Source organism: Canis lupus, chromosome 20 (assembly GCF_003254725.2).
Source record: "Canis lupus dingo isolate Sandy chromosome 20, ASM325472v2, whole genome shotgun sequence".
NCBI classification, from domain to species: Eukaryota; Metazoa; Chordata; class Mammalia; order Carnivora; family Canidae; genus Canis; species Canis lupus.
This window is the reverse complement of record NC_064262.1, coordinates 54472937-54493520: the sequence shown is the minus strand read 5'-3', so window position 1 is coordinate 54493520 and position 20584 is coordinate 54472937. Positions and strand designations below refer to the sequence as shown.

The 20584-nt window shown below is 60.6% G+C and overlaps 1 protein-coding gene and 2 long non-coding RNA genes across 7 annotated transcripts; 1 reads left to right on the top strand and 2 right to left on the bottom strand.

The window, feature by feature from the left end:
* Positions 1-2354: 2354 nt before the first annotated feature.
* On the bottom strand, positions 2355-5599 carry LOC118351640 (uncharacterized). The gene is made up of 3 exons (XR_007404385.1): positions 5338-5599; positions 2725-3403; positions 2355-2582 (listed from the first exon to the last, which is right to left on the bottom strand). It is a non-coding gene; the product is annotated as an uncharacterized LOC118351640 (long non-coding RNA).
* A 281-nt stretch (positions 5600-5880) lies between these two features.
* LOC118351641 (uncharacterized) lies at positions 5881-13079 on the top strand. The gene is made up of 3 exons (XR_004807377.2): positions 5881-6372; positions 10425-10530; positions 11598-13079. It is a non-coding gene; the product is annotated as an uncharacterized LOC118351641 (long non-coding RNA).
* Positions 13080-14554: 1475 nt separating this feature from the next.
* On the bottom strand, positions 14555-20444 carry NDUFA11 (NADH:ubiquinone oxidoreductase subunit A11). Of its 5 annotated transcripts, none has more exons than XM_049098422.1 (4): positions 20095-20444; positions 16286-16378; positions 16069-16155; positions 14555-14733 (listed from the first exon to the last, which is right to left on the bottom strand). In XM_049098422.1, the coding sequence occupies exons 1-4, from the start codon at positions 20427-20429 to the stop codon at positions 14580-14582; spliced, it is 669 nt and encodes a 222-aa protein (XP_048954379.1). In that variant the 5' UTR covers positions 20430-20444; the 3' UTR covers positions 14555-14579. The 5 variants fall into 5 exon arrangements, with proteins under 5 accessions (XP_048954379.1, XP_048954380.1, XP_025312929.1 ...); XM_049098423.1 differs by having other exon boundaries at positions 14555-14726; positions 16073-16155; XM_025457144.3 differs by having other exon boundaries at positions 16073-16195; positions 20095-20296.
* Positions 20445-20584: the final 140 nt, after the last annotated feature.

The following is a 20584-nucleotide window of genomic DNA, read 5'->3' as shown; positions in this document are numbered from 1 at the left end:
GCAGGTACGGGCGCCACTGGCCGTGCTCACTGCTGCTGTCTCCAGAGGGAGCGAGCGGCCCATCTAGGGGAGCATCCAAGCAGGATGGCTCTGCTGCAGAAGTCACCACTTTGGGATGCCCCAGAGGAGCCCAGAAGGACCCCTTTATCGGCCCTCGGGCCGGGCCGGGAAGGTTCCAAGAGGCTTCGTCCTGAAGCTCCAGGTGGGCTGGGACGGCAGCCGGATGGGGAGGCCCCCAGGGTTGCTCCTCTCCAACCTGCTTCTGGGCCCCCTGGTTCGGATCCGCTTGTCACCGTGGCCAGACAGGTGATGGAGGTGGTGCCGTCCACGGAGCCCCACCCCCCCCCCACGACAGTACCTCAGGACCCCAACCCCCTGAGTCACGACTGGGGCAGGGACTCAAGCAGGAGCAGCTAGGCTGGGGGGGCACCGATGCGGATTTCCCTCGCACCAGTCCCCCCAAAGCTGTCTGTCCGAGGGCTGCAGGCTGGAGGTGCTCCTGGGGTCACTGACCGAAGCCAGGCTGAGCCCCTGACGTCAGGCTGCCCCAACCACAGGGAAGGGGAAGCTGGTGATTGGGGTTCATGGGTTCAGTAGGGCTCCTGGTCACTCTGCTTCTGCTCGCTCCCTCCCCACCCCGATCCGCCACTTGAAGGGACTGAGAACGACCCGTGGGTATCAGGGGGACAGGTCATTGCGTGATTGGCACAGTGCTCAACACCCCCACCCCTAGCCAGCTTGCACATCCGGCCCAGGGCCCACCCTCGCTCCTCCCTCCTGCCCTGTGCGCTGCTTTCCCTCCACCTGGAACCTTCCACTCCCCTCCCTTACTCTCTCTCTTCCTTCTCAATATGCCACCTGCCCGGGGGAGCCTTCACCCATTGGGCCTCCCCTCCCTTCGTTTAGTGTTATGACCTCATACTACTAAAATTTTATTTCAGGCTCTATTGCTATTTTTATTGTTTGCTTCAAACACCTGGCAAGTGGGATGGGGGGTTGGGATTGGAACCTAATGGCCTTAGGATGTGCAAGTGGACCTGCAGTCAAGCTCTAGGGTCCGGGCTTTGGGGGTCCGAGGACCTCTCCTGCCTAAAGCCAGAGGGACCCGGTGCTTATCCTGAATTTGCTGTGTGACCTGAGAGATTTCCTGACCCTCTCTGGGCAAGGCTTGCCCAGCCAGTGCCAGGCAGGCCTCCCTGGAAGGAAGCTGGTCCCAGAGCCCAGATTGGGGGGACCCCCTCCCCTGGGTTCAGGACGAGGTAGCACCAATGTGTGGGATGAGGCAGGGCCTCATTGCCCTACCTGGGGCAATGCATCAGACCCCCAGTGCCTTGCTCCCTGGGCTGGGTGGGTGATGGAGATGCCAGCCTCCTGGAAATTTCTTTCCCCCTGGGGCCTCAGGGCTGTGCGCCAAGGGTGGCTGGCGGCTCAGGAGGCAGGCAGGGGGCCCCTTGGCCTGCGAGGGGTAAGAAATGAACCACATGGGTGATCTGAGGCACGTGAAAAGGTGATGGGGGTGCAGGCATGATGAGGTCACCCTAGCATGCCCCGATGTTGGCCCAGGTGGCTGGGGGTCCAAGGAAGGTTCCCCTCTGAGCCTCGGAGAAACTTCTGGGAAGAGGGAGATGTTCAGCTCTCAGACATCAGTTCAATGGAAGGACAGTGGCCCTAGGGACCAAGGGTCCCTAAGCTCCACCCTTACCTTCCCCCAACCCCGGGACTGGCCCTGCCCCAGCCTGCAAGGCCGCCCCGGCCTGGGCTCCCAGGACCCATGGCTTGCAGCCAGCCAGGGGGAGAGCAGCCCCAGGTGTGTAATGTGGGTGGCAGGTGAGCGATGGGCCCAGTGCGGCTGGCTCAGCCCCGGGGTTACTGGCGGGCTTGGCAGGGGTCCCCCAGGCCTCCCACACCCTCACCCACTGGTGCTCCTCCGTCCTCCCTCGGCCCCCAGTTGAAGGCATAGCAGGGATTACCGAGTGTCCACAGTGCAGACAGGGAAACTGAGGCTCACTGAGTGTCTGCAATTCACCTTCCTCCATCTCCTCCCCCCACCAAGAAGACCCTTCAGTCTCCCTGGGCTCTTGCTCTCTGCAGAGAACAGCAATTTCCCCTGACCCCAGAATGTTCTGGAAGGCCTCATTTAAAGTCAGAATCCAGGATGCCTGGATGGCTCAGTGGTTGAGCGTCTGCCTTTGGCCCAGGTCCTGGGATCGAATCCCGCATTGGGCTTCCCGCAGGGAGCTTGCTTCTCCCTCTGCCTGTGTCTTTGCCTCTCTCTCTGTGTCTCTCATGAATAAATACATAAAATAAAAATTCTTTTTTTTTGAAGATTTTATTGATTTATTCACGAGAGACACAGAGAGAGGCAGAGGAAAAAGAGGCAGGTGGCCCTAAAATAAAAATTCTTTTTTTTTTTTTTAATTTTTATTTATTTATGATAGTCACAGAGAGAGGCGCAGAGACACAGGCAGAGGGAGAAGCAGGCTCCATATACCGGGAACCTGATGTGGGATTCGATCCCTGGTCTCCAGGATCGCGCCCCGGGCCAAAGGCAGGTGCCAAACCGCTGCGCCACCCAGGGATCCCTAAAATAAAAATTCTTAAAGTCAGAATCCACCTGCAGCCCCTGATGGTAGGCTGGGCTGGAACCTGACCGAAAGAGCTTCGGAGAATGGACTTTGAGCTCTGACAGCTGTGTGACATCCGTCAGGTGAGTTCCCTACTTACCTCTCAGGGTCCTCGTCACCTCCTCTGCAGAAGGAAGCCAGGGCTGGCACCCTCTTCAGGTGACCCGGCGCCTCACCATCATCCTCCCGGCAACGCTGGAAGGTCCCTGCGGGGCGGGACTGTGGGCAGGGGCTGGACACCCTCAGGCCTGGGCCCCCCTCCCCACTTGCTGGGCCTCAGTTTCCCCTGCCAGGTCATCTTTAAGAGCCTCTTCGTGCCCATCATCAGGGTGCCGGGGGCTGCTGCGTGGAGGGAGGGGCAGGCGCCAGGTGATGGGAACCTGGCAGCCCCAGCCCCGGGCATGTTGGGGTCTGCCCCCCTGGCACCCCAGCCCGGCCGCTTCACGTGGCTGAAATTTCAGCCCAAGGTGGGTGAGCCGGCGGGGGCCGGACACGCTTCATTTTCCAATTTCTGGAAATAAAAGCTGTGGGGCCCTCTATTGTCGAGTGGAAAAAAGCTGTTGCAAAACTCTGCGTGAAGAAACCACAGTGCCGAGGTGCGCCGCCTGCTGCTGCCTGGCGCGGGGAGCCAGAAGGTTCCAGGGGGGACGAGGGGCCGGGGAACAAAGGGCCCTTTCTCCTCTCACCCGGGACAGGTTTTGGTGGAGCGCGCGTGTGGCGCTTTCAGGATCAGGAAAGCCAGTGGGGGTGTTTTGCAAGACAGAGAGCGGTTCCGAGATCTGTTGGGACAAGGAAACAGAAAAGCAGAGAATTCGTTGGTTTGTTTTTGGAGGACGTTTTCCAGAGTTCTGACACCTGTCCCTCCGCTGGCAAAAATCTGGGCCAGGAATGCCAGCGACCTGGGCACCGGGCCTGGGCCTGCAGGGAGCAGATGGAGAGGCCACGTGCAGATGTGCCCAGGATTGCCCCCCGCCCCGCACGCCCCGGCAAGCAGCGATCTCCCCCTACCCTGGAAGTCCTCCTTCACCGTCGGAATCCACCTGCAGCCACTCGGTTGCCGGCCCAGCTGCCGCCCCTTGCCCGCCCCTCAACCCCGAGGGCACTGGGAGTTGGCCTGGGAACAAGGGTTGAGCCAGATGGTGGAATTTGGGGGCCCATCTCATGTGCCCTCTGCTCAAGACCTTCCCGTGGCTGTCATCAGTCTCAGGGGCAAAGCCCCCCAGGTCCGGCCCCGTCTCCCCGCGTGCCTCTACTATTCACACCCCAGGACCTTTGCACATGTACTGTTCCCTTGGCGTGGCACCCTCTCCCTGATATCCACATGGCTGCCTCAGGTATCGCTCTCTTGACTCGTTGTCTACCTGCGCCCCCCCCGCACCCCCACCCCCCTGCTTTATTTCTGCCCACAGCACTACTACCATTCATCGAGATCGCGTGTTCGACTTATTGGCCTCATCTGCTCTTGCCTCTCTCCCACCAGAAAGTCAGCCCCATGAGGGATCCCGGGCCCCTTTGTTTCCTGCTGAGCCCCAGCACCTTGAACCCTGCCGGACACACAAGAGGGCCTGAATAAACATGCCGTGAATGAATGAATGAGTGAGTGAGTGAGTGAGTGAAAGTACTAAGCACAGCTGGGAAATTCTCCTGTCTCCTGGCTTGTCATTGCCTTCCCCCAAGACTGGGCGCCCCGTGGGACGGTGCCTGGGTCCCAGTAGGACCTGGCACCCTGTCGCTGCTCGGTGAGCAGGTGCTGCATGATTTACAGCATCTGTGATTCAACACAGACAGAAGCTTGGGATCTGACTTGGGAAATGATTAATGAAGACTTCGGGGGGACTCCGGGCTCTGGGGCAGAAGGGACCCTCGCCCACCCTCTTCCTTGCCCCCCACCCTGACCGCCCTGCCCGTGGCTGTCTCTGGTGGCCTACAGGTGAGACGTGGCTGCCCTGGGTGACACAGGGCAGGCGACAGGGGGCCCCGGGCGGCAGGCGCGGGCAGGCAAGGAATGCCTCGCCAACAGGAATGAATAAACAGACTCCTTGGATGTCGGAGGTTGGGGGGGGTGCTTTGAACCTCACGCTTGGCTGAGGATGTTTGGACAAGGCAGGCGGCCAGGGGTGTCATCAGGGCTAAAATTAGCCTCTGATTCCCGCTCAGTCCCTCCCTCCAGGGCCAGGAGAGAGGCCAGGACAGGCCATCGCTTAAGTGAGGACTAACTTTGTGCCAGGCCAAGCTCCTTGAATATATGAATGCACGTAAGCCTCCTGACGGCCTCGAGACTTGGGTACTATTCTCAGTAGTAGTATTAGCCCCATATCACAGACGAGGAGACTGAGGCCGAGCAAGAACACTTGGTTCTAGGTTGTACAACTCTCAAGGGGCAGAGCAGAGATTCAAACGTGGCATTTGGGGACTGTGCCCTCGCCGTCGGGGCTGTGTGGAGGGTCAGGGAGCTAACAGACCTCACGCAGGGGATACTTGGGGGAGGCGGTGCAGGGCCCCTGCTTTCTTCTCCAGAGTCACAATTTCAGCACGACCGTTGCGGTTGGCAGACAGCTGTGGCCTCAGCCTCTTCCATCCTACCTGGGCCCCTAGTCTGGTCCACCCCGGAGCTCCAAGTTGGGGGGGATACACCTGATGGGAGCCCCCCAGCATTTTCTGAGGGGCAGGGTCCCTCTGACCGGTCAGTGTTGATCAGCACCAGGGTACTCACCCGAAACACAGAAAGGACAACTGAGGCCCACGATCCGTCCAGGCGGGATTAGGAACAGCCGCCAGACAGCATCCAGCCGAATCTGAACTTCAGATAAACAATAGATCGTGTTTTCGGAGAAGTGTGTCCCCCACACTGGATGGGACACATGCTAACAAACACTGAATCGTGCTTCATGGTTTACCCAAGGTTCGAACTCAACTGGCCATCTGCATTTTTGTTTGCTAAACCTGACAACTTTCCCTGGCAGCGAAGGGGGCATCCGGGGAGGGCGGGCGGGTGACTAAGCCACAGAAGGTGCTCAGAGGGCCCTTCAGCAAGGTGACTCCTGATGAGTTTCCCAGGGGCTGGAGTGGAGGGCAGGAGGGAGCCAGATGGGCGGGGGGGCCCCGGGGACCTCTCAGCCCCCAGTCCAGGCCCTCTGGCTCATTATTCATTTTTAATGGTGGTCACTGGGGTGGCATGTGGGCAGGGAACACCTGGGACTGAGGCCCCCGCGGCAGGTGGCCTCGCTAAAGGGGGGCTAGAGAGTGAGTGGGGGCAAGGTGGGGGTCCTGGCCCACCAGGGGTCAGCCTGGGGCAGGAAGCAGACCCTCACCCACGCTCTGCCATTTCCTTTCATCTCTCGATGCCTTTACCTGTTGCCCCCCCATCCCCTGGTAGCGCCTCCCCTTCCCGGGCAGGGTCCTCCCAGGCCAGGGGTGCAGGGCCACCCGGCTCTCCTGGCGCCCTCCCACCCTCTGGCTCCCCACATGCCAGCCTCAGCTAAGCGTGTCACTGTGGGACTTTCCTGAATCCGCACAGCCACCCTGAGGAGTGGAACCTAAGGCCCAGGGAAGGGGCTGACAGCTGGGATCGGACACCAGGACTCCCACGCCAGAGCCCAGGCTCTTGGCTACAGCCCTTTCTTTCTTCTGAGCCATCCTCCATGCTGTTCCCCCGCCTGGCTCACTCTTTTCCTCCTGCTCCTGGGAAGCCCCTCCACATGCTTCAGCACCCCCTCCTCCAGGAAGCCTCCTTCAACGTCCGGGCCCGGTGAGTCCTCTGGGTCCCTCTCTGCCCGTTCAACCCCATTACGGTTCTAGTTGGCATCAGTCCTACGCAGGCTGAGTTCTAATGCCTGGTCACGTGTCTGTCTCCCCCACCGGACTGTGAGCCTCAGGAGGGTCCAGATCCCCCGGACTGGATCTACCTTGCTCACCACTGTGTCCCCAGTGCCCCGGACCCGGGACACTGCAGGTGGAAGTGTTCTGGAGTCAGTCACAAGGCCCTGGCTCTACCGTCATTTGCTGTATGACCCTGGGCAAGAAGCTGTTCCCCTCTGAGCCTTGGTTTCTCCATCTGTAAAATGGGGTACTATTTCTTTCTTTTTTTTTAAACACATATATTTATTTACTTACTTACTTATTTATTTATGATAGACGGGGGGGGGGGGGGCGGGCAGAGACACAGGAGGAGGGAGTAGCAGGCTCCATGCTGGGAGCCTGACATGGGACTCGATCCTGGGACTCCAGGGTCGTGCCCTGGGCCAAAGGCAGGCGCTAAATTGCTGAACCACCCAGGGATCCCCTTTTTAAGATTTTTAACATTTATTTATGAGAGACAAACAGAGAGAGGCAGAGACACAGGCAGAGGGAGAAACAGGCTCCCTGCAGGGAGCCCTTTGCAGGACTCGATCCCTGGACCCTGGGTTCACACCTTGAGCCAAAGGCATATGCTTAACCACTGAGCCCCCCAGGTGTCCCAAAATGGGGTACTATGTCACCTCTTTCCTAGCCTGAATTGCAAAGAAATCATGTCGTATTAAAGATACGGGGGCGGGGGGAAGGCGCGGGGCGCCTGCGTGGCTCAGTCAGTTAAGCGTCTGCCTTCAGCTCAGTTGGTCTTGGGATTGGGCCCCGTATCAGGCTCCCTGGTCAGTGGGCCGTCTGCTTCTCCCTCTCCCCCTGCAACACCCCCTGCCCCGCAACACTGGTTCTCTCTTTCTCTCTCTCTCAAATAAATAAAATCTTAAAAAAAAAAAAAGATATTGGAACCATGCTTGTCTCCCAGGTGGGGGCTCAACAGATGGTTATTTAAACATTTAGACAAATTAAAGCCACCACGAGATAGATACCACTATGCACCTACTGGAACGGCTGTAATCTGGAGCTCTGACAGCACCAGATGCTGGGGACCATGTAGAGCAACGGGGCCCTCAGTCCCTGCTGGTGGGGATGCAAAATGGTCCCGCCACCCTGGAAGGCACTTCTGGAGGCTTTTTGCAAAACTAAACATACTCTTCCCGTATGATCCAGCAATCGCACCCTCTTGGTATTTACCCAAACGAGTTGAAAGCTTATGTCCACACAAAAACCTGCCCACGGATGTTTATGGCAGCTTTTTTCCCTAATTGTCAAAACTTGGAAGCAATCCAGACACCCTTCAGTGGGTGATGGATAAACTGTGAGACATCCAGACAATGGAATGTTATTCGGTGCTAAAAAGAAATGAGCCATCAAGCCACAAAAAAGACACGGAGGATCCTTACACGCACATGACCGAGTGAAAGAAGCCAACCTGAAGAGGCCACGCACGCCATGGGATTCCAACTCTGTGACATTCTGGAAAAGCAAAACTGGAGACGGTAAAAGGATCAGCGGCTCCCCAGGGTGGTTGGGGTGGGGGTGGGGGATGGACGTGCAGAGCCCAGGGGAGATGTAGGGCCTCGAGGCTACTCCGATCCTCTGGAGGTGGGTACCCGGCATGCCACATCTGTCCAAACCCACCGAATGGGCGCCACTGGCAGGGGTGAACCCTACTGTCAACGGTGAACTTTATAGTATTGGATCGATGGGGGTTCATCAGTTGGAACAAATGCAGCGCAGCGATGCAAGCTGCTAAGGAATGAGGGTGCATGTGTGCGGGGCTAAGTTGGTACAGAGGAACTCTGGACTCTTCTCAGTTCTTCTGTATACCCAGAGCCGCTCTAAAAAAAAAAAAACAAAAAACCCACAAGTTGTTAATTGTTAATTAGGAAAAAGTTCAGGGAGCACGTGGGCGTTATTCACCCACACGCGAAATGGCATTTACAACAGGCTCTTCGTCATCGCTTCGCCCTCGCGAGTAGCCAAACACGGGGGACAAAGAGGGGTGCTTTCACGGGGACAAGGGCGCAGCAGCCACGGGCTGGAATATTATGCGGCCGTTAAAAGCAAGGGACGGGGCTTCGCTGCGCAGGAAGGGGCCCCAGATGTGGTGTCGGGCAAGCGGACTCAGGCCTATGGAAACAGCAGGGACAGCGCCGCAGATTTTCTGTAGGAGGAAAAGAAAACATGCAGATGTGTTGCTTCGGCATGGAACATTGCTGGAAGGAGAAACAAGACACCGGGCTGGCGGCCTCTGGGGAGGGCGGCCGGGGTGGGGGGCGGCTGGGGAGGGAGGGATTTTTTCGGAACACCCTTTGGCATATTGTAAATTCCGTGGTCTGAGCCGGTTTTACCTATTGAAAGAAAGAAAACTGTAAAATAGATTTTAAGCAAGGCCGCTGGGGGGTGAGGGGGTGGGGGAGGCAAAGCAAAAGCATTTAGATGGGTTTTTCAGAAAAGAGAGAGAATTTCCAGCCAGGCCGGGGTCTGCCTGCAGCCCCTCCAGCGGGGCTCAGAGTCTCCCACCCCCTGACCGCCCCCGGCCTGTCCGGTCCCCAGGGCGCTGCCCTGGCCCTGGCTCACGCCTTCCCTGCTCTGGTTCAGGGACTGCTCAGAGCGCATGCGGGGTCCTGGAGGCGAGCCGGGGCTGGGCTGGGGCCGACCACCCAGCCTTCCCTGAAGCCCCCCGGAGGCTTGGCTGGCTCGGAGGAGGGACCTGTGAGCGCCGGCGTGGGGCTGGGGGCCAATCCAGGCCTCTCTCCGCGCTCAGACCAGAGTCAAGGGTAGGGGTACCTGCAGGGAAGCTAGCAGAGGTCCTGGGGGGTGGTGGTGGCTGTTCTGTGCCTCAGTTTCCCCACCAGCAAAGTCACTCTGGGGCTGCGGGTGCCTGGGATGACTTCTATCTACAGAACTGGGGCCTCTGCTGGGTTCTGAGGCCTGGATGTCAAGCCAGACCGGGGCTTGGGGGACAAAGCTCTGCCCCTCACTTCCAGGCCCCCGAAGTGAGGGCTACGCTGGCTTCAGGCTTTGAGGTGGTGACACTGGGCTGAGGCTCCCCACCAGCACTGAGTCGGGAGACCCCCGCCTGCCCCTCTGTGATAAGGACCCCGTGACAGCGTGCAGGGCCTGCCCGGACGGAGCCCAGCGGGGCTCCTGGGTGCTCTATGCTGTATGGTGCCCCAAGGCATTCGGGGCTCAGGCCCTCTCCCAGAGCAGCCCCTTTGGGGGTGTTCAGGTGGGTCGCTGCTGCTCTGGGAGGCCTCTCTGCCAGGACAGGGGAAGTGTTTTCACTCCCAAGTGAAAACTGGAAGCATCAGAGTGGAAGCGGGACAGATTTCATGGTATCCCAGCAGTCAGCACCCCGACAGCAGCCCCTGCCCTGACTTGTGTGTCCACCTGGGAACACATGCCCTGACTTTGGCCCCTCCTCTCACTTCACAGGGACCCCATGGTGCACCCCACCCTGCCGCACGGCCTCCTACCTGGGCGGGGGTGCCCCAGGCTCCATCCAGCCTCAGGGCCTTCGCCCTTTGTTCCCTCCGCCTGGAACACCCTTCCTCCGAGCACCCCGAGGTTGCTTTCTCCTGGGCCTTCCCTGACCGGCCCCAGCTAGAGAACCCCACTGCTCCAGCACCCTGTCTTTTGTGTCAATTTGGTTTTTCTCTCGAGCACAGTTCTGTGTGAAACATTCTCGTCTGTGTACATGTTTGCTCATTTTTAAAAAAGATTTTGAGAGAGAGAGAGCGAGTGCACTGAGCAGAGGGGAGGGGCAGAGGCAGAGGGAGAAGCAGACCATCCCCCCCCCCCCCCCCGCTGAGCAGGGGGCCCGATGCAGGGCTCGATCACAGGACCCCGGGATGACAACCTGAGCCGAAGGCAGATGCTTCACCTGACTCAGCCCCCCAGGTGCCCATGTTTGCTCATTTTTTAAAACTGCTGTTTTACTACTTTTCCCTTCAGACCAGACACTGAGCTCCGGCAAAGAGGGATGTCGTTGGTCCTGTTGGCCGATGTGACCCCAGGCCCCAGGCAGTGTGTGGCACACAGAGGTTCTCAGGAGATCCTTGTAAGTGGATTCTAAGTCTTGACTTGAGATTCGGGTGATGGACGGTTTCTCTCCCCTTGCCCCCACTCCCCCACAGCCATCATCTAATGGGGGTGTCGTGAATGGCACCGCACCCAGGGTTGGCACCCAGGAGGCAGGGCTGGGCCACATATTTATGGAGCCCTGCTGTGTTCCTAGGCTGGCTGTTGACCCAGCCAGGGTATGTCCCAGCCCTCAAGGAGACACACGGTCCATGAGACCATGTGTGTGACGATGACATTGGATCTAGAAGCTGGTAAGCGCTATGGGCAAAACTAGAAGTGGGTAAAGGGTGTGTGGGGAGCTGCTGGCTGGGTGGGGTGTCAGTTCTGTGAGGTGTCAGAGAGACCTCAATGGGGAGGTAACATTTGAGCTCAGAACTGAAGGTGAGGGGGTAGCTGTGGGGACATCTGGGGAAGGTGTTCCAGGCAGAGAACACAGGCAGTACAAAGGTCCTGGGGCAGCACTGGGTGGGTGTGTTGAAGGAACAGCAAACAGAGTGAGCGAGGGTTGGAGAGGAAGGAGGGGAAGGCAGGGAGGAGACAGGCGGGTTGTGCAGGGCCTCGGGGGCCTCGGGGGCCTCGGGAGGACTTAGACTTGTACTCGGAGGGTGGTGAGAGCCCCGGATGCTCACGGGCGCCCTCTGGTGGCTGCTTGCCGGATGTCTGGGTGGCTCTGGTCGTGATCCGGGATCCTGGGATGGAGCCCCGCATGGTCCCACGGAGGAGCCTGCTTCTCCCTTGGCTTGTGTCTCTGCCTCTCTCTGTGTGTCCCTCATGAATAAATAAATAAAATTATTTTTTTAAAAAAGGAAGACAGATTGCAGGGTGGGAGTGTGGGTTCGCGGGAGGAGACTGCTGTGGCCCCGGGGTGATGAGAGCTGGGCCCTGCTTGGGGCCGCGGAGTGAGAAGTGGGCAGATCCGGGACAGGTTCTAAAGTCAGGCGGACTCCCAAAGGGGTTAGAGGGCGAAAGGACGCGCCCTTCTCCGCAGACCGGTGTGTCTCACCGCGGCCCACGGGCAACGTAACTTTTCATTATTTTCTTAAGCCGCTGCATGCCCAGCGTGGAGCCCAATGCGTGCACGCAGCGAGCCGAGATCTCACAAGACCTGAGCAGAGATCAAGAGCGGGACACCTGGGCGACTCAGCCAGCCAGGCGCCCCCCGATGTAAGAGGACTCTGGGCGGGCGGTGGGGGTGGTTTTGAGACCACCTGGCCTTGTCCCAGTGGATTCTATTTCAATCGCAACCTCCTGGGGAGTCTTTCAGAGACAGGTCGGTGCCCCACGAGGGCTGGTGATAACCACAGAACCGACGCCACGTGCCTGCTGCGAGCCAGGCCCCACGAAGTCTCCTGGCCGGGCCTCAGTTTCCTCATCTGTAAACCACCACCAGCCAGAGCAGCGCCCTCCTAGGGCCAGTTGCAAGGATGAGAGGAGCCAACGGTGCCACCCGAGCCCTCCTGGCGGCGGGGCGAGGCTGCCCCGGCTTTTCCTCTGCCGCATTTAGCTCACTCACATTTCCTGGACTCATGGAGCCCGAGACCCTTGGCGGAGCCTGCAGGGCCATCAGCCCCTGCCGACGTGTCCCCTGGCCAGGCAGTGTCCAGGGATGGGGTTCTTGGGGAGTGTGTGCCCCGCGAGGCACAGCAGGCCCGTTCTCACTCGCTGGCCCTGCCCCGTCCCCCATGTCAGCCCTTTGATCAGATCCATCTTCTTCCCCCTCGAGCACATGTAGCAAGACCTCACCTTGGGATGTTCAGACTCTCCCTCGCCCCCTCACTTCTCCTCCAGGAAGCCCTCCTGCTCTCCCTAGTCCCCCCTACCTTGGGCGGGGGGGCTGAGTTCCTCCCTTTGTTCCAGACCAGACCACTTGGGGCTGGAAATGGCTTCATCAAGCTAGGGTGGGGAGGGGGAACTCCAAGCAGGGGCTGCTGGGGCCGGATGTGGGTCCCAGGCAAAGTTGGGGGGGGGATACTGGACGCTATAACCAGGGGCCGGCCCCCTGGGGTCTGCGTGTGGGGCAGGATGATGTCAGTCCCTTACAGCCTCATAAATGTTTACAGGCAAGGGGGGGCCGGGTTTGGGGGCTCCCTGGAGCCCAGTAGGCAGCCACTCCTTCCTGCCCCATTCTGGGGGGCCCTGGCACACTTGCTCCAACACTGGCACTGGGCCCAGAGAGGGCTGAGGTGTAGAGCACAGCCCTGGTCAGAGACGGCTGAAGGGGAAACTGAGGCTGGGGTAGGAAGGGACTGGGTATTAATTTTTGCTTTTCCTCTGGGGCTTGGCTTTCACATAAAGGTGGCAGGGGGTGTGTGTGGGGTGTGTTGGTGGCGGCAGCACAGTCAGTTAAGCACCTGACTCTTGGTTTTGGTGGTCTCAGGGTCCTGAGATCGAGCCCGGAGTCAGGCTCCAAGGTCAGCTGGAGTCTGCTTGAGATTTTCTCCCTCCCTCTGCCTCTCCCACTCATGCTCTCTTTCTAAAATAACATAACATTAAAAAAAAAAAAAAAAAAAAAAAAAAAAAAAAGAACCAGGGGGCAGAGGCAGGGTGGATCTGGCTGAGAAGTGACCAACTGCTAGGCCTTGACCAGGTCGCCCTCTCAGCCCTCGGTGACCTACCTGAAGCCTACCTGAAGCAGCAGGTCCGTGGAAACTACTCTCACTGCTGCCCCAGGTCTGCCGGCTGTGGCGGGCAGGATGACTGAGTGGGAAGAGGGAAGGGACAGTGGCCTGGAGGGGCAGGGGACCTGGGGACCTGCGGGTCAAGCATGGGTGGGCTCTGCCCCCTGCCGGCGGCAGCAGGGACACACCAGCCTGGTGCAGGAGCCTAAGGACCCGTTCCCTGCAGAAAGCATGGAAGGGGTGCTTCCCTCTTCCCGGCACATTGCTGAGGGAGGGACCCTGTTGTCCCCACTTGCCACTGAGGATACAGTCAGTAGAGAACCAAGGGCTGGAACTCTGTCGCAGGTCTGGGACACCAGAGCGCTCTCAGGGTTCGGCAGGTCCACTTCCCCTCCGGGCCCACGGGGCCTCCAGCCTTTCTCAGGCCTGGACGTGACCCTGAGCTGGTGCCAGGGCCCACGCTGGCGGGACACTGAGTGGCTATGGGGTAATGAGGTGGTGAGGCCAGCCTGCTGAAGCCAGCAGGGCCCAGGCTCACACACGCTGCCTGACACGCAGCTGAGCAAAGACCTAGGGTGGATGGAGTTGAAAGCAAAGCTCCAAGTCTGGCGTCCAACCACGTCGGCACCAGGGTGGGCTGCCGAGGAGAAAGGGGGAGGGAGGGGGCCAGACATGGGCGAGAAGGGGGCATCAGGGGGCGGCTCCTGCTGCCTTCCGGCCATCTCAAGTGCCCAGACCCTGGCAGGACCTGATCCCTGCCTGTGCACGACCCCGCTCCCCAGGGTAAAGCCACAAGAGCCCTAATTTATGGCCCACCTCGACATGCTGGAGCAAGCCTTCCTTTCCAGCTGCCAGGAAGCACTGAGCCAGAGCCAGTTCTGCGGAAGAGCCGGGGGCCAGGGCTGCGCCAGCATTCCGAGGCTCCCTAAATCACTGGCCCTGACAGGTGGCGGCCGGTGAGGATCAGGATTCTTCTCTCGTCCCCACCACAGGCCCCTGCTTCGCAGGCTCCTGGTGGCCTGTCAGCCACCTGTCGCACGGGGACAAGGTTCCTGGGCCAGCCCGTCTGGGGTGCTCTGCTTCAATGCCTAGGAATTTGGAGCCGACCGTGCGTGGGCCCTGGGTGTTTTCTTCGTGCTGTTGGCTTTGGGGTGGTGCCCAGAGAGGGGATGGCCTGTGACCTGTGGGAAGGGCTGTGGGTGGCGGTGGCCAGCTCCCCCCCCCAAGATGCCCCAGTTGGGGCTGCTGGCCCTGCCAGAAGAAACCCAGATGCCCTCTCTCCCGCTCCCTTGCTGGACTGTTGCTGGTGTGTCCCTGTCACAGCCCTCCTGGGATGGGACTTCATCCCAGAGAACAGGGGAGGAGGGGGAGACTCACACAAACAAGTATCCACATAATTTATTTTTAGTCACATGTGAGCCTTCCCGAGGAGCCGGGAGGCGGCGGGACTCACACCTTGGGCGGTGCAAACACCTTCCAGCCCTCCAGCTGGCCCATCTTGAGCAGCGCGGCCGTCATGCCCATGTACGCGCAGGCGGCGGCTCCGATCCCGTAGCTGTGAGCTGCCAGAGTCGGGAGGGCAGTGTCAGGCATGTGCGGGGGGCCCCCCACAGCCGCCCCGGGAGCCCAAGAGCATGTCCTTCCCTCCAGGGTTAGGGGGACACGGCTGCAGGCTCCATGAGGATGGAGTCAGGTGACCCTCTGGCTGAAGATGTGTGCCGAAACCCGGGAGCCGAGGCAAGAGGGACGTGGGAACCTGCGCTGTCAGTCTGGGCCCGGGGGTGGGGGGCAGCCGCGCTGCTGAGGGGCTGGCGCTTTGCTGAGTTCCTGCCTATATCTGCTCTGGGGACCCTGAATGCAAGAGCACAGAGCTCCCCTGTGTGCCCGAGAGCTGTCGTTGGGCAGGGGGGTCGGCTTGCCATGTGCAAGGCTCACGCCCTCGGCAGGCTGCGGGGTGAGTCCAACCCCAGGATGCGCGGGCCTCCCTCCACGGTGCCCTCCCTCTGCCTGACTGGAACCTTCCACTAAGTGCTGGCAGGCTGGTGGGCCGGAGCAGCTGCCAGCCCTGAGGCTGTGGGAGGTGGAAAGAGCGGCGTCTGCTCCCTGTTCCAGGCGGCTCCACTGTGCTGGGCTGGCGCGGGGCCCCCACCCGGCCTCCCACTAGGGAGGCATCCTCTGCTGGTTCCCAGGTGACCTCGGACCACCCTCTCTGAGCCAGTGTCCTGCAACTCTAGGTGGGGATGGTGAGGGCAGCTCCCCTGCAGGGCTGTGGGTTCAGTCAATTAGGGCTCTGGGTGCTCGGAGAGGGATGGCTGTGCACCTTCTCCATTCACCGTTAGTGGCTGAGATAGACAGTGGCCTTGGGTTCTCTGACAAAGTGCAGTAGAGGAGGGTGGTTTGGAATGAGGGCAGTGGGGGGTCTCAGATCATACACAGGGGGGTTTGGACAGTGAGAGAGGGAGCTGTGCTGACATCTGAGTAAACAGCACTCCAGGAAGAAGACACAGCACATGCAAAGGCACCGGGGCAGGACTGGGCCTGGCTTGGAGGACTAGCAAGGCAGTTTGTGTGGTTCATACACAGTGAGCAAGGGGGAGAGAGGGAGGAGGCGGGGTGGGTTGTGCAGGGCCTTGGGGGCCATGCTGAATGCCGTAGGGAGCCTCAGGAGGGTTTATGGGCTTGGTGAGGTAGACATGCAGTAGGTGCTTAAGCAAAGCAGCTCTTATTATTACTGAACTGGGTGGTGGCAGAGGTTGAAAAGCACTGGAAGGTTTCACAGGGGCTGCCCTCTCCTTTGCTGCGGTGAGCATGCCACACACCTGGCCCCTGCCCAGTCCCCTGGTCCGGGATAGAACAGGGGGGTCGTGGCTGGTGGAAGTCAGGGGTGGGGGGCTCACTCACTGCGTGCTCCCAGGGTCAGGCCTCCGGCGCAGCCTCCGATGAAGTAGTTCAGAGGGTCATCGGGCTTCTCTCGGACCTGGGCGCTGATGCAGGAGGTGAGGCCAAATATAGCACCGATGGCGGCTGTTGGGGTGTGGGTGGGGGGTGAGTGCTGATCAGGGCCCAGGGGCCAGTGCCAGGAGGGCCCCTAAGGAGAAACCAAGGCTAGCTCACCTGCAGTGAAGGTGTATCGCCCTGTCCTCGCCACTCCCTCCAGGAAAGAGTCCGGGGGCTGGAGCGTGACACTGTAGGCAGAGAAGACCAGGCCTGCGGGACGAGAGCGGGTGGGGTGTGTTGGACTAGGGCCTGGACGCTGAGTCCAGGAGCGGCCCTGGCTGGGGGCAGCTCCCTCCACTATGAGGGAAATCCTCTCTCCGTCCGTCCCCACAGCACCCACCAGGAAGCTCCTAGCACCACCCCTGCACCCAGGAAGGGACTATTGTGGGGTTCACGCAGGGCCTCACAGCTCCTGAGCAGCCAGGGTGGGATTCCAGCTCCGCCTACTGCTCTAACACCTGGGCTCTCACACCACCTCTGGGCCCCAGGCCTCCCACCACCCTCCACAGGGCACAGGGCCAGCAGGCAGTGGACACGAGAACGGGCCTGGGGCCTAAGGGGCTGGGCTGCTCCCTGGCCTCGAGTGCCAGCAGAGACAGCACAGCTGCGCCCCACGGAGCTTGGCACCCAGGCCCCGCTCCCATCCAAAGCTGCATTCTCCCATGGGGCCCAGGGCTCCTTGGCCTAATCCTCCTTGGTGGAGACCTGGCTCCCGGGGCTGCCAAGGCCTGCTACTCATCACCCTTGGGCCCCCTCCCTGCTGGCAGCCTGGGCCAGGCCCCTCCCTCACACCTGGCTGCATCGGCAGCCGCTCCCACCCACCTGGCCTCACCACTCCGGTCAGCTTTTCCATCTCCGCTGCTGCCCTGGCCGCCCTGCCCGACACTGGCTTTTACGCATGAGGGGACTGGGAGGGGCTGGGCCTGGAGCTGAGCGCCAGGTGGGTGGTGAGGCCCGAGGCTCTATCGTGGGGCATCCTGAGCAAACACTGCTCCGGGCTGGCGTGTGGTCTGGGGGGAGGCCAACGTGAGGCCCTGGGCAGCTGCTCCCACCAGACCCTCCTCAGTGTGGGGGCAAGACCAGGGTCCACCTGGCTGGCGCCGAGTCACCAGAGACAGCCCAACACAGAGCTCCCCATCCTCCAGCTGACCCTGCTCAGGGCAGGTGCCACACCCCTCCTCCCGCTGAGACGCCCAGCAGGGCCCAGGCGCCACAGGGACCTCCAGGGCCAGCCCATCCCAATCAGACTGCCACTTCACTTTCCACACTGCGCACAGAGGGTGCCCCCGCCACCCCAAACCCCTCAGAAGTCCCAGAACTGGAGTGGATGACCCAGGAGTCCACCATTATCCCCGGGTCAAAGCCTGCCCCACCTCACTGTCTCCTAGCCATTATCCGATATGGTAACCTGCCACGGCCCACCCTTCCCTGATCCCATCCGCAGGGACTCCCTGTCCACCCTGTCCCCTGAGTCCCCTCCACACAGTCCTTGCCCCAGCCACCCTCATGAGTAGATCAGCAGGCCTGGATTTGCACACCAGCACAGGAGAAGCCCTACCGACTCCGGCCTTTCCATGGCCCCCATCACCCCACAAAACGCCGCCTTCCCAGCCTCCTCCTGCTCCTGGCTCTCTCTCGGCCTCCAGCAGTCACCTCCAGGACCTCCAGGCACGGTGCACTCAACCCTCTCTTCCCACCTCCACAGCGACTGCGTGCTGTCATTCATTCTCACAGTCACTGTGTGCCCTCATTCATTCATTCATTCATTCATTCATTCAGCTGCTGTGTACATCATTCACTGACAGTCATTCATGAACTGTGTCCTAATTCACTCACTCACTCATCCATCTATCTATCAAGAGTTACTGGGTGCGTGCATTCATTCATTCATCCATTCACTCGATCCGTTCAGGGTTACTGTGCCCACAGGGTGCTGTGCTCTGCTAGAGGTGGTACAGGCCCCCTGTACTCCAGGGGCTCACCATCTCACGAGAGCCAGCCCGGACACCAGAGGGTTCTCTCTGTGAGGCTGCGGGGACATGGGGAATGAGGGAGGGGAAGGTGAGGGAGGATCCAGGAGCCAGGTCCTGCAGGCTGAGTGGAGCTGGCCAGCTGGAGAACGCGGGCGGATGAAGTGAGCAACACTCATGCAGAGGGACGCCTCGAAGGCTCACGGGAGCCGGTGGCCACCCCAAGTCCGAGGCTCTCAGCGACGGCCTGATGTGGCACCTGTCAGAGGTTCCCACCCACACTCCCCGGGCTCCTCACCCACTCAGTGGCACCCTGTTCCTGGAACGTGCCCAGCCTCCCCTAAGAGCCTCCTAAGACTTCAGTGCCCCCATGGCCTGTGCCTTTGTGGTCACACATGGGCACCCCCCACTCACAGACACCAGCATTAATGTCTTTCTCAGACTCAAAATCCCCTACACCGGGGATCCCTGGGTGGCTCAGCGGTTTGGCACCTGCCTTTGGCCCAGGGCGCGATCCTGGAGTCCTGGGATCGAGTCCCGCATCGGGCTCCCAGCATGGAGCCCGTTTCTCCCTCCTCCTGTGTCTCTGCCTGTCTCTCAATCTCTGTGTTTATCATGAATAAATAAATAAATCTTTAAAAAAAAAGAATCCCCTAAACCCTCCGCTTCTCCAAGTCGGCCTGAAGGCCCCACATGCCCCTCGGGCGACCCCCTCCCACTTTAGTTTCCCTTCAGACACAACCATGACCAACCTCCCCAAAGTCCTGCCAGGCATCCTCCAATGCCAGCATCTCCCTGGAAGAATGTGCCGGAGTAACATCCCCCTACAGCCCCACCCCCACCCCCCACGGAAACCCTGCTTTGCGCCTCTACTGTCCCAACCACTTGCCACTCGAGCAGACTCCACATGACCCATCCGCAGGGACTTCCCATCCACCCTGTCCCCTGAGTCCCCTCCACATGGACGCTACGTGCACAGTCCTCGCCCCGGCCACCCTCATGAGTAGATCAGCAGGCCTGGATTTGCACACCGGCTCCTAAAGATCCTGGGGTACTTAACACACTTCTCTGACCTTCAGCCTCCACCTCTGAGAAATGGGCACAATAATCGTTGCTCTCACTACACATGCAGAAAACGGTAGGGATTGATTAGGTTAGGTCCCCCTTAACCCAAATGCCCCCCCGGGGTGGGGGGACTCAATTTCTGCCAGGCCGCGTTTCAGGAGCTGGAGAGATAGGAGCTGGAGAGATGGAGGTGGCCAAAACCATCCTTCCTACTCCTCAGAGAGACAGGAAGGGGCGAGAGCTCCGTGTCCCCTGCAGGAGGGTGCTAGGGCTGTGAGCCCCCTTATGCCCTCCCAAGGCTACCCAGCACCCCTACAACCCCTTCGGTGGTCCCAATAAAAGCTTCAGGTATCCCTAACCATCCCGCTCTCCCGGACCCTAAAAAGATCCCATCTCACTCCAGAACGTTCTCAAACTTCTCTACCCACCGAGGCACACCAATAATTACCCATAATCCCCCCAAATGGCCTCAACTTACCCTGTTAAGTCTCAAGAAACCCCAGCTCCTCTGACCCCGCGGGTGACCCTCCCACTCGACGACTTCCGCGGGGCCCGGCGAAGCTTCGACAAGGACTGCTGATGACCCCGGCGACCCGCCTGTCACACGTACCCTCCTCGCTGCGCGCCGGCTCTGCCGGAGCCCCTTGACGCACCAGCTCTCGGGGACGCCCCCGACGCCCCCCCGACGGCCACGTGTCACCCCGTGAGCCCCCAGCGCCCGCGCGGCCCCGTCGGACGGCTCCCAGTGACCCTGTCGCCTTCCCGCGCCCTCTGGATTGGTCCAACAGCGCCCCAAAGCCTACCCAGCGACCCGCGCCGCCCCGGACGGCCCGGCGCCCACCTCAGGCCACCTCCCCGCACCCTGTGCCCTCGGGGCGGGCCGGCGCTCACCAGCGGCGCCGCTGACGGCGGTGCTGGCGTAGGTCTTGCGGTGGCACTCGGTGCCATCGGGGATGTCCAGGTACTGCTGAAGGAGCGTGCGCGCCATGGCCGAGCACCCCCGGCCCGCAGCGCCCCGCCGGCCGGCCCCCCGCGCCCAAGGGCAGCCGCCGCTCGTTCTCGCGAGACTTCCTGGGCGGCGCGCGCAGCCTCGCGCACGGAGGGGCCGACAACAAGCGTGCAACTTTATTGAGCGCCGCGGACACAGACACGGTACTGGCGTAAAGGGAGCGCGCGTGCACCCCCCAAGCCGATTTCAGGAGGGAGAAACTGAGGTCAGCCAGCATCAGTGAAGGCAGACAGGTCTCGCTAGGTTTCGCCCGGAAGGTTCTAGGTTAAGAAAGGTTTGACTCCCGGAGCGGGCGGAGGGGGCGGTCCTAGCCCAGGGGCGGGACTCTCTCCAAGCGCAGATTGGGGCGCGGGGCGGGGCTCCCGTCGTAGG

What these genes read in the sequence shown, in the direction of transcription:
- NDUFA11 (XM_049098422.1), bottom strand. Translation starts at nt 20,429, where the DNA reads ATGCTGGCTGACCTCAGTTTCTCCCTCCTGAAATCGGCTTGGGGGGTG. An exon ending in CGCCGTCAGCGGCGCCGCTG is followed by an intron (nt 16,379 to 20,094) that starts GTGAGCGCCGGC and finishes CTCGTCCCGCAG; the next exon opens with GCCTGGTCTTCTCTGCCTAC. An exon ending in GCGATACACCTTCACTGCAG is followed by an intron (nt 16,156 to 16,285) that starts GTGAGCTAGCCT and finishes CTCCTGCATCAG; the next exon opens with CGCCCAGGTCCGAGAGAAGC.